General features: G+C 57.7%; 1 protein-coding gene across 1 annotated transcript in view; it reads left to right on the top strand.

Annotated features, from left to right (window-relative positions):
- Positions 1-12,205, top strand: part of EEFSEC (eukaryotic elongation factor, selenocysteine-tRNA specific) — a 179,757-nt gene that overhangs the window by 163,773 nt on the left and 3,779 nt on the right. The window contains 1 exon segment of the mRNA XM_077766869.1: positions 3,275-3,931. Coding sequence (XP_077622995.1) covers positions 3,275-3,931 — 657 coding nt within the window.

The raw sequence follows: 12,205 nt of genomic DNA, 5'->3' as shown, positions 1-12,205 counted from the left end.
AATGACACCTGCTAACCGGGTACTTTGGAAAGGTCACTGGCTACCCAGGGCGGAGAAGCAAGAAAGAAAATAGGGACGCCAGCAAAGGAAGGTACCCTAGGAGTTCTTTGTGCAGCAGTGCAGTGCGGGGCTGCGCGGACAGACCGGGTGTGGGGCGAGGGAGACCCTGGCCCGCACGGACGGACTCCCGGCCTGCGGTGTCACTTGCGCCCACACCCGGCCACCGGGGGCTCCAGTGGGAAAGTCCACTGCTTCCCGCTCGTCCTAGACGGGATCTTACCTTCCTGATGGATATCATGTGCGTGTGGGCCTGGCNACCCCGCCCCCTTCCCATCTCTGTCGGTTTCACAATTTCCTGTCTGGGGCCTTGAAATCTTGATTTGCCCAGTGATTGTCTCTGCTCTTCACGGTGCCCTTGTAAGGCGTTCTTCATTACTTCAGTCCTAGAACACAGTCCTAAGAGAACATGCATTTAATGAGGCTGCTTGGAGATGGACCCGATGGGTGGGGAGGGGGCTGTCGGGGTGGTGCAGGCCCCTCTGTCACAGGAAGCACCGTAAACACAAGGATCTCGCTCAGGCCCTGGCCGGTCTGGGGCCTCGGCTCCGTGCTTTGCCAGGTGTGATTTTGCTNTCAGCCGTTCCCTGCAGACGGGCTGGGCACGTAACTGGGGCGGCCACGAGCAGCCTTCGTCTGCCGCCCTCTGTGCCGGGCGCTAAGGATGTGGCGGTGGGAACATGGCTTCTGTCTTCAGGGTTTAAAAGGCCAAAATAAAATAAAATAAATCGATAGGCAAAAGTGAGGAAACCTGGCCATGCGCAATGTTGGAAAAGGAGTCTCTGGCCTGTGGGGGACACGTATGTGGGCACTTTGTTCATCTAGGAGCCATGAGCGCTCACCCCCAACCCAGACCCAGCAGCCTCGGGCCGGGACCCGTGCCTTCCAGAACCCTCTCTGCACCGAGCGCCGGGCAGAACCCTCGCGCCAGAGGGAATCGCTGCATCCTTTTCCCTCGAGACTGGGAATGACCCATGGGCGGGTCACTAGGGGCCCGGCTGGGGGTCCGTGTGCGCCGCGCAGCATCGGCAACAAATGCACTGCGGTTGTGGGCAGCACGGGCACCCACTCCGAAGTTCAATCCCTCGGCAGACAAAGCAAAGTATTGATTAGGTGCATGTGGTGAGCTCTGCTGAGTCGTGCACACGCGTGTGTGCGAAGACAGGAATGCCACACGCCAAGTCCGGCGGGCGGGCGACAGGAGGACCAGGTCGGGGAGGGCACAGAAGGAGCTGGCGCTGCTGGTGCTGCTGTAGTTCTCAGGGCGCGCGACGGGGCCGCGGGTACTTACTAGATTGTAATTTAACTCAGTGGAGACTCGGAGGCACACAGCGGCCGAGCGCGGCTCCGGCTCCGTCTGGAGTGGGGAGGGGTCGGTGCCACCGTGTGTTTCGGAGAGCCAGGCTGGGGACGGGAGTGGGCGGGGGGCGGGGGGACAGCCCGGGAGGCGGCCGCGGGCCCCCGGGGAAGGGCTGCGATCGGGGGCCCGCCTCTCTGGGCAGACGCTGAGTCTGAGACAATATTCTCCAGTCATTCTGAGGTGCATTCCTGAAAACCCTAGTTTCCCGTCGCCCCCGTGGACTGTTTTAGAGGTGTTTTAGGTTTCTCCTTGATTGATCTTGGCTGTGGCTTTTGACACCGCACTTCTCACTTTCTCTGCCCCCTGACCTCGTGGTTAGGTAGTTAATGATCTTTAAACAAACACTTGAGTATTATGGCTCCCCAGGAAAGGGCCCGGCCTCCTGCGCCCGGGATCAGCTCATCCAGGGAGAAGGAGGAGCTCCGCGTACCCAGGCCTTGTAGACGGGGAGGCCGGAGACCTACAGGCCAAAGCGTCTTTAACTTAACAGGCTTGGATGGCGGGTTTTCTGAAATACAGTGCCCATCTTTCCGCTGCACTAAGCAGAAATCTGCAACTGTGACTTCCTCTCCTCTCTGACAGTGGCTCTTCATAGGAGTGTCCCTTGGTTTCACAGATGTTTATTAGAGCCTTTCCATGTCTGTTCCTGATTTACAAACTGGGGGTGCAGCGATCTGCCCAGCGTGGTCGTTAGCGTTATGGTTTCCAAACAGAGATAAGGTCAGGTTACTCCTTTGCCTAAACTCCTCAGTGACTTCCCGCCTGCCCTCCCCTCCCCTCCCCGTCCTCCCTGCCCGCCCTGCTCCAGCCTTCCTGCCTCTTTGTTTATTCCTCTGGCTCACAGAGCCTCCATCCCAGCCTGTACCTTCATCAGCTCCTCAGTACAGAGCTCTCTTCTCCTGGACCTTCACACAACGTCTTAGAATCAGGTGGTAGCTCGGATATCACCTGTGCAGAAGCCTTCCCCGGCCACCGCTCTGAGAAGCCACACCTTTCCCCAACCCTGGGCCTGCTCTCGATGTTCTGTACGAACACATGTACTGTATAATACAGCATGCTACGTACAGTATTACATAAGCCATACGTACTACGTATACTATATTATACATACTATATATCATATAGCATGCTGCATATAATACACATACATAATCATGTTACATACATATGTAATTATTGTTATAGTTACGTGTAAGGTTTTGTATGTCAGTTCTGTCGATGTAGACCTCGTCCATATTGATGTGTTTTTAGTTTGGTTGTTTTTCTGTCTCCACCCGCAGGACAGTCCCTGGCACACTGCGTCCTCTGGGGACTGTGTCCAGTGGGCGAGGAGTGGCCTGCCCTAGAGAAGCCCACGGCTAGCGGGCAGGCCGGCGCAGAGTAGGCCCTGATGGCAGAGAATCTGTATGACGCAGAGGGGCCGTGAGCACCAGGGAGAAAGGGACAGGTCCTGCCCGCTCCGAGTCCGGCAGGGGTGTTTGGCCCGGGCTTTCCAGGACAGGGGGTCAGAGCTTGGCAGGCTGAGGACCTGGGCGTCCATCTTGCGTGCGGTGACGAGCCTGTACAGAGGGCTCGAGGCAACAAAGTGCTGGTGTGGAGCCTGGGGACTCAGAGGACGGAGGGAGCTGAGGTAGCCCGGGTCTGGGCTGCCGTGTTCCCCCCCACACACACTTGGTGCTGGACCGGGCGCTCTGTGGACCCGCGCCCTGTGTTTGTGGGGAGCTTGCTCTGGCCGAGGGCAGTCCGACCACCCCGGTGCCCCCGTGGCGGCATGGGGACAGGGACTTCTCCCGCTGGAGCCCCTCCCTCCTGCCTCAAGGCGCTTTGCCTCATTCGCTTTCTCTTTTGCTACCCCAGGTGGTGAAGAAGGTGAAGTCCATGCAGATGTTTCACACGCCTGTCACCTCAGCCATGCAGGGAGACCGACTGGGCATCTGTGTCACCCAGTTTGACCCCAAGCTGCTGGAGCGCGGCCTGGTGTGCGCCCCCGAGTCCCTGCACACGGTCCACGCGGCCCTCATCTCGGTGGAGAAGATCCCGTATTTCCGGGGGCCCCTGCAGACCAAGGCCAAGTTCCACATCACAGTGGGCCATGAGACGGTGATGGGCCGCATGCTGTTCTTCAGCCCTGCCCCCGATGACTTTGACCGTGAGCCTGTGCTAGACTCCTTCGACTTCTCCCGCGAGTACCTCTTCCAGGAGCAGTATCTGAGCCAGGATCTGGCGCCGGTGGCGACAGACGGCGGCGGGGCTGACAAGGAGACGGGCCCGGCCGCGGAAGGCCGCCACCCTCGGCAGCAGTGGGCGCTCGTGGAGTTTGAGAAGCCCGTCACCTGCCCCCGGCTGTGCCTGGTGATCGGCTCCAGGCTCGACGCGGACATCCACGCCAGCACGTGCCGGCTGGCGTTCCACGGCGTCCTGCTGCGCGGCCTGGAGGACCGGGACTACGCCGCGAGCTTCCTGCCCAGGCTCAGAGTGTACAAGCTCAAGTGCAAGCAGGGCCTCGTGGAGCGGGTACGTAGCCTGCCTGCCCGCCCCCTTCCTCGCGGGGCCGGACGGCCGGGAGGGGCGCGGCTGGGGTCCGAGGGGACCAGGAGGACTTCCGGCCCCAGCTTCTCAGGCTCTGAAACAGGGAAACTGAGGCCCTGTGTGGCCGGGCGGCCTGGGCTCTCTGAGCCCACAGTCACAGCCCGGGGCCTGACCCCGCCCAGCCGCCCCCGCCCTCGGCCTCGGTGGGGGAGGGCAGAGGCCCTGCCCTTGCTCCGCCCGGTTCCACAGGGGCCTCCCACAGGCACTTCGGCCAGGGGTCGGGCCCCGCCCCTCGCAGCGCGCTGGCCCCGCCCCTCGCAGCGCGCTGGCCCCGCCCCTCGCAGCCTCCGTGGGACTGAGCCTCCATCGGGCTGAGCCTCCATCAGGCAGGGCGGCTGCCCCATGCGGATCCTGTTCACGGAGGGAGCACCGTGGGTCCCTGCGGGGCGGGCCTGTCTACAAGTGGCCTCAGCCGTTGGGGGCGGGGACGCCTGAGGGCAAGAGGCGGAAAGGTACAAGAAGGTGAGGGGGGGTCCCGCTGGCCTCCTGAGGTCCCCGTCCCCGATGCATCCTCACTTTAGACGTGCAGGAGTCAGTATGGTTCATGGCCCTTTGTAGGGGAGCCTGGAGCCTGAAGGCCCAGAAATCCTTGCATTGCCTCCCGTCATCCCTGTAGGTCTACACTGGGGATCCCGCCTCCGGGTCCTGAAGGTGTGGGTGAGGGACGTCTAAACCTTGCTCCCTGGGAGCGCCCCTGTGGGGCAGGGGTGGCTGTGGGTGGTCCCGGGTGAGCGCGGTGGTGACAAGACCTCAGGGCTGGGGACCTAGGCCCCCCGGGGTCTGCCCGAGCCCTCCAGGCCTGCACTTCTATTTCTTAGCAAAGTGAGGGTCGCCCCCCCCTCCCCCCAGTGCGGCCCTGCCCGCATCAGCCTGGGCTCCAGTGGTGCCTGCTCCTTACCAAGCAGGCGCCCAGGAGCAAGTGGCAGGGCCTTGGGCACCAGTCAGTGCTGGGATCCCATCGGCAGCCCCCGCACTGCCTCCTTCCCTTCTTCCAGATACCCGGATCCTTCCAGATCTTTGTCCCCCGGCACTCCCTGTCACCGTGGAAACGCCCACTCCCCTCCTCGCTGTCTTGGGTCTCTCCCTGTGGTCCGGCCTGCTCCCTTCTCGTGCCTGGAACCAACCCGCCCTCTGTGGAGGGAGTCAGTAGAAGCTTCTTGCTCACCCGCCCGTATCCATCAGAAGCTTGGGATGCTCAGCCTTGTTGGTTCAGGGCTCCCACCACGAGGCCGGCCTTGCCCACTTGGCCAGGCAGGTGGGGTGGCCCCGCCTCACCTCCCTGCGCACGTCCTGGGGCAGGACCCCGTCCACGTCCCCCTCTGCTCTCTCTGCACAGGGCCCGTCCCTGTGCGTGCTGGTCTCCTCACCTGCACAGCAGCAGCCTAAACTCCCCGGGCCACCGGGCGGGGTCAGGGACCGGGCGTGGGGCCACTCAACGGCTCCGTGAGCCCCGGGCCAGCCCTGCGATGCCGAGCGCAAAGGTGATAAAGGGCACATGGCTCGTTTGTCTGGCTTGGCTCACTAGCAGTGTCGTGACGTATCATTGCTCTCTGGGGAAGCGTCAGTCGTGCGGAAATGTCCCATGAGCTCACGGGTCCAGTTGCCCACGGAGGCCGTTGTGGCCGCTCCTTCCTGTGAGCATGAGGAGTGTGGGCCTGGGGATGTTGTCCAGGGACTCCTGCCTCCCAAGGGCAGCAGGGAGGGCCCAGGCGGCGAGTCGACCCAGACCCTGCCACCAATCCGGGGCATCCGCGGGGCCGCCGAGCCTTCCCTGCTCAGTGCAGGGAGGCCAGAAGTGGAGGCCCCGGAGCCCCAGATTCACAGTCCACAGGCCCCACAAAGACACCTGAGCAGAAAGTCCACCAGGGATGGCTGCGGGCGGGGCCGTGGGTGCGTGTGGAGGGTCCCGGGACCAGGAAGCAAGGGCACAAGCGCCCAGCCCCCCCACCAGCCCCTTAAGGCTCCGGCTGAGCGGAGGCCTCTGTCCCACAGGCCGCCTTCTGGGCCCCGGCTTCCACCCCGTCCCTCCTGTGCGTATGCAGCACCTGCTGTGCGCCACTACCAGCTGCACACGCTGGTTTAAATCCTTGTCAAAATCCAAGGAGGAAGTATTACTTTTCCCATGTACTTTTTTTTTCTAATTTTTGTTAATGTTTATTTTTGAGAGCGAGAGAGACAGAGTGTGAGTGGGGAGGGGCAGAGAGAGAGAGAAGGAGACACAGAATCCGAAGCAGGCTCAGGGCCTGACGCGGGCCTGAGATTGTGACCTGAGCCACCCAGGTGTCCCTCCTTTGTATTTTTAAAAAAATTATTAAATAAACCACTTTTTTCCTCCTAAAATTATATGTAACTGAGAAAAGCGATATGGCCACATGGTAAAAAATCACCCAAACAACACAAAGAGTTACTCGGAAAAAATGAGTGTTCTTCCTACCCCGAATTCAGGCCACCAGGGCCCCTCTGCAGAGGCCGTCGCACTAGAAACCCGCCCGGGGAAGGTGCAGCGAGCCGCCCAGGGCCCCAGGGCGGTAAAGTCAGGATCGGAACCCAGGCCCGACTGGCCTCTGTGCGCTTACCCTTCCAGCTGCCAGGTCGGTTCTGTCCAGTGAGTTGAGAGGCTCGTGTGCTCTTAAGAAACGGGAGGCTCGTTGGTGGGAGACTATCCTTCCCTGGAAGGCAGGTGAGGCATTGACCTTGGGAGCCACACACAGCCTGCACTCAGAGCCTGGCTGTGCCCAGTAGCCGCGGTACGCCTCACACGCCCGTTTCACTTCCATGTCCTCGTGCGTCCGAGTAGCAAGCAGCGCTCATCTCAGGCTGGTTTGAAAGAGCCATGGCAGCGTGTGGCTTCCAATGTGAGATCGAGTCTAGCTCAGGGGGCGGGGGAAGGGTTCCTAGTGTCACTAACGCGTGGCCTGGTTTGCCCCAAGACACAACCCCATGGGCTCTGAGCGGGACTCAGAGCGCACAGACATTTGCAGAGAGCTTAGTCCGTAAAGCCCTAGATCTTGGGCCAGGATGATATTGCAGCCCTTTCCCCAGGGCTTCACGATCTCTCCCCCGGCCCCGGCGGCCCCGGCAGCAGCCGGCCAGGACTGCTGGGAGCGGCATGTCTGGGGAGTGAACTGAGACTCAGGCTGGCTGCTGGGTGTGGTTGGCGAGGGCAGGGAGTACCCGCGGCCGATCTTTGCCCAGCAGTGCTTTGCCTGCCTCCAAAAATCCCTGGACGCATCACGACTACCACGCCGCCCCCCACACGCCTCCATTCAGACACGTGTCCACGAGGCCGAGCCACCTTGAAACCGTTAAACACAGTCTCCTGGCAGGTCCTTCACCCCCACAGTGAGCCATTTCCCGGCCTGTGCTCGCTGATGCTGGGTGAGCTCGTGACGTCTGCTCTCAAACCCAGACAGCTTTCTGGGAGCTCAGCTCAGGCCTCCGAGACCGTCTCCACTTGTCACCAAGGAAGGCGCGGCCTGTGTAGATGTGTGCTGAATGAACATTCTCCACCTGGGCGGACTATACGGCGCACAGTCCCGAGCCTGTTGCGTAAAAGACACCACTCGTTCGCATATTTAGGTGTTTCCGCGGCTCCTGCGTGTGCCAGGCACTGGGGAACAGCAAGAACATACTGTCCTCATGGGGGAGGCTCGACAAGGAGCAGTACCTTAGACACTTCCAGGTAGTAAGTCCTAGAAAGTTCTAGAAAGAAAGTAACAGAGGGAGCCACGGGAGGGAGATCCAGAATGCTGAGGACAGTGCATGGCATGCAGAGAGGCCGGCCATCTGCCGTCCCCAGGTTTTCTCTTCTGTGCTCTGCGTCGCCTGCTTCCCCCACGCTGGGGCAGGCTCCCTGTAGATGCGGCTTCCCTCGTCCGTGTCATCTAGTGTCTGCAGCCTCTAGGCCACGGCCAAGCAACCAGTCTTGCCCCAAATCTAATCATCTTAAATCCACTTGTTTTCTCTGGATGCTTTTTTTCTTTTTAGCTGCTGCAATCAAACATAATTTAATTAACTTACCACCAGTAAATGGCTTTCCTTTGCTTGGCTAACAAATGAGCCACTTGGAAACTTACTTTGATTATAAGCTTATTCTCTCCCCTGTCTCTCTCTCTCTCCCTCTCTCTCTCTGCTGTTGTTGTTTTGTGAAGAAATTCTGCTCGGATGAGATGCACTGCTTGGAATCATCTCATTTTTGCCCCTGTGAGCTGGGAATGTTGTGATGTCAATGTGTGCTATATTGTGTCATCACAGCCAGTAACGAACACAGAGTCTTGTCATGTGACAAAAGAGCCATCCACACCTCACTGAGCACGGCTAAAAGTGTGACATTTGAGGCCCACTTTGCCTGCTCTGACACAGCGCCGACGCCCCAGCGATAAAAATGAAGAGGTAAAACAGGTAGTTGGGTGAGGTGCCATGGAGCCACCACACCCAGAAGCTCCTGGGTCCCTGTCACAGCCGCTCAGCTCAGCCACCATGGCACGGAAGCCACTGCAGACAAGGTAGAGACAAGTAGGTGCGGTGAGGTGCCTGTGAAAGTTTATTCATGGAGGCGGGAATTTACGTCCTAGAGTTTTCATAGGCCGTGAAATGTTCTTCTTTGGATGTTTTTCAACACGCCAGAAAACAGAGAAACATCCTTAGCTTGGAAGACCATACAAAAACAGATACCGGGCAGAATTGGGCCTCTAGCTATCTGTCCACCCCTGGTCTAAATGGTAAATATGACTCTTGAAAGAGACTGAGGATCCTGCAAGGAAACATCTAATCACCACCGACAGTCACAGGTACTCAGCTCTCTCTCTGCATTCCTCAGGAATTAGGTCCAAGGAAGGGAGTTCAGGTTAACAGAAACACTCCAGGGGCCTCTCCTGAGGGGAGAGGGAGGGAAGGCAAGGTGTGCGAAAGGCCTAGCCTTTGGGGGGCGGGGGGCCTGGGGGAGAGGAATTAGAGCACATGGTGGTGAGGGAAATGCTTAGTATCCTGTTTGCAGGTAAAAGTATAGAAATACATAGACAATTCTAAACACAGAGAATGGGGAAGAAGCTATGAATGGACCAGGAAAGTGTAGCACTTCCACACACACAAAGGAAGGTCTGGAGTGAATTTGACCAAACCAACAACAATGAAGGAAACAAAAACATCGTTCGTAAATAAGGACAAAAACAGGAGGAATGAGGGTATCCGCCATTACACTAAACGTGAACGGCCAAATTCTCCTGTGTCGTACAGAGACCAACAGATTAGAGTAAAACACAAAACCTGGTTATATGCTGTTTATAGGAAACATGCAGTGTAAACAAAGGTTAGGGATAAAAGGATGGGCAGAGAAATGTCAGGGGACCGTGAGCCAAAAGGAAGTATGAGTGGTGATATTAATTTCAGACCAAGCTAGAATGTTTAAGACAAAAATGCTTGCCGCGAGAGAGAGAGAGAGAGATCATGTAATGATAAAGGGCATGGTTACAAACTTGCACCTACCAAGCATATAAAAACAAAATCTGTTAGAAATCCAAGGAGAACTTGGTAATAAATAAATAAATAAATAAATTAATTAAAAAGGAGTGATAATTATGGTGGGCACATTAGAATGCAGATTCCGGAATCAGACAGACCCACGGAACAATGGGTAAGGACACAGAGGCATAACACAATCCCTATACTTGATTTCTAGATAGACAGGAGCCCTCAGATCCCTCAAACAGAGAAAAGACTCCTCCTTTCTTCTGGGGAACATTCACAAAACTAGACATTCAGCAAAAGTCATTTGAAAAATATTCGTAGAACGCCTACCATGTGCTGTTTTCAGGGCTGGGGATGTAACAGTGAATAAGGGACAAAATCCCTGCACTTGTGGAACTTAGATTCTAGTTGTGCCTGTGGCCACAGAGAAAACTGTTGTGGGAAAGTAGAAGTCGTGAACCATTAAAATTAGAAATGAAGAATGAATTTAGATACATAGATGCATGCCGTATGTGTGTGTTCGTTTGTTTATTCTTTCATGCATTTGCTGCTTGGAAATTTGCAAGCGGTACATTGCTGTCCATTTGGTTAAGGCCATTTCTCATACCGTTCTGCAGTGTAGAATCCCTTAGTAATAACTCTTTTCTTTTTTGGTCCCTTGATGACATCGCAAAGAAAGTCTTCGATTCCTTTGCAGGTGACTTTAACAGCCATCTCCTACATGGTAATCTGCTTTTTGAACAAACAACACGGGGCCAAAATAGATTCTTTCAGTACTAACAGTCTGTGACTAGGATCCGATTCGTTTTTTCAGTTGTATTTACTTTACCATCAGGTTCCTCCTTACGGCGACTCTTATTTTCTCTCTAGGGTACCGTGTGAAGTTTGTCTTTTAAGCGTAGGTATTTAAAGAAAACGATTGGGTACAGAATCTTTCTTTGCAGGTGTGCAAAGATCTGGTGAAAATAGAGGGCGGTGATTCTGGGCTGCGGTGGGGCTCCCAGGGGCCCCTGCTTCACAGCCACGTGCGGGTTCAGGCCAGCTGCCCGTCGCAGTGAGCCAGGCCGAGTGTCACAGGGCACCTGGCCTTGGTACGGAGGGGACGTGCCCAGTCAGAGGGCCCACCCAGGGCCGCAGGGAGTGGGAGAGGAGCAGCGACTCTGCCAGGGTGGGAGGAGGTGGTCTGGTTCGGGAAAAGCACAGGGAGCTAATGACCTTGAGCTGTGCCTTGNGGGGGGGGGGGGGGGCAGAGGCAGGCAGTGTTTCTGTGGAGGCACAGAAAAAGGGCCTGTGGCCAGGGCACCTGGCAGTTAGAGGCCAGAAGGGAGCCCCAAGGTGTGTGGGGGCCACCCAGCGAAGCCACCAGCGGGCTGGGGCCTGGCGGAGGCTGAGACTGCGCTCAGATTGTGCTGGAGAAATCCCTTGAGGGGGGCCGGCCAGGGCGGCCTGCGGACGGGTGTCCGCCTGGGGTCCCCATCCTTGTTCCCCGCCCCCTGGCCTGCATTCCCAGTCTCACCGTGGCCCGGGTACCCCAGGGGGAGCCGAGCAGTCTGGCCTGACTGAAGCCACTTACCCTCTGGGGCCCCATTTCCTCGTTTGTAACAATTGCATGGGAAGAGGCGGGGTGGCCCAGGGCTCAGTGCCGAGGACGCAGAGTGCCTGCCCTCGGCCTGCCCTGCCCTGCCCCACTTCTCACCTGTGGCTGCGGCCACACCCAGGGCCCCCCTCCCCCTCCCTGCCCCATAGCNGGGGGGGGGGGGGGGGGGGGGCCCCCAGCTTCCTGAGACCACGAGGCGTTCCGGGCAGTGTGCTGAAGGGCAGCCTCCTCCCCCGCACTGCCTCACCCCTACACGTGGAACTGAAGACGCAGACATTAGTAGACGGGTGCTATTCTGCCTTCTGGCCACACCGTAAAACAAGAGAACAGGAACGACAGGGGCACTGCCTTTGAACGTGAACCCTTTGCAAACTGCCCCTGCAGCCCAGGGAGACCAGGAGGCAGCCAGCGAGAGGGAGCCCCTGGGCCCCTCCTCAGAGGGTCAGAAAAAGCCCGTTCACTCCTCACCTCATCCCGGATGCTTAGAAAAATACTGTGGTGATGGGGCGCCTGGGTGGCTTAGTCGGTTAAGCGTCCGANCCGTGTCTCCCCCTCTCCTCCTCCCCAAAAAAAAAAAAAAAAAAAAAAAAAAAAAAAAAAAAAGAAAAAAAGAAAAATACTGTGGTGATGTAGGTCAGTGAAGTGAGCAGCACCCACACCAGCAGGGTTACACGGCTCGCCGGGCCGCTCGGTCAGAGGAGAACGTAACACGCAGAGCCGGGGCCCTCGGCTTCCCCGGCCCGAGGCTTTTGTTGATGTAGCACTTAAACCCACGTTGGTGTTCCATGAAAGCCCTGAAGCTTTTTGAAGTTTCCCTGAAGTTAATAAAATTAGTCTGCCCACGCTGCCCGTCCCTGGCTTGGGAGGGGGTGGGAGATGGGTCCTCTGTTGCGTCTGTGGCGTGTAGCTTTTTAAGTTAATATTCTAGAACCAAAAGAAAGGAGGAGATGGGGGAGAAGGTGCAGTAAAAAGTCTTGTGAAATGCCTTGTGCTAACGGGTAGCACGCCTGCCACCCCGGGGCCCTGGTCACTGTGCAGCCTGCTGTGTCCCAGCCTGAGGGGTGACCCGCACTGGGGCAGGGGCGGGCGGGGGCGGGGGGGACCGAGGCGCAAGGCGAGGCTGTTGGCCCCTCCAA

The sequence above is a fragment of the Crocuta crocuta genome, unplaced genomic scaffold (assembly GCF_008692635.1).
Source record: "Crocuta crocuta isolate KB4526 unplaced genomic scaffold, BGI_CrCroc_1.0 scaffold296, whole genome shotgun sequence".
Lineage (NCBI taxonomy): Eukaryota > Metazoa > Chordata > Mammalia > Carnivora > Hyaenidae > Crocuta > Crocuta crocuta.
The sequence above is the reverse complement of the archived record's forward strand: the minus strand, read 5'-3'. Positions and strand labels throughout refer to the sequence as shown.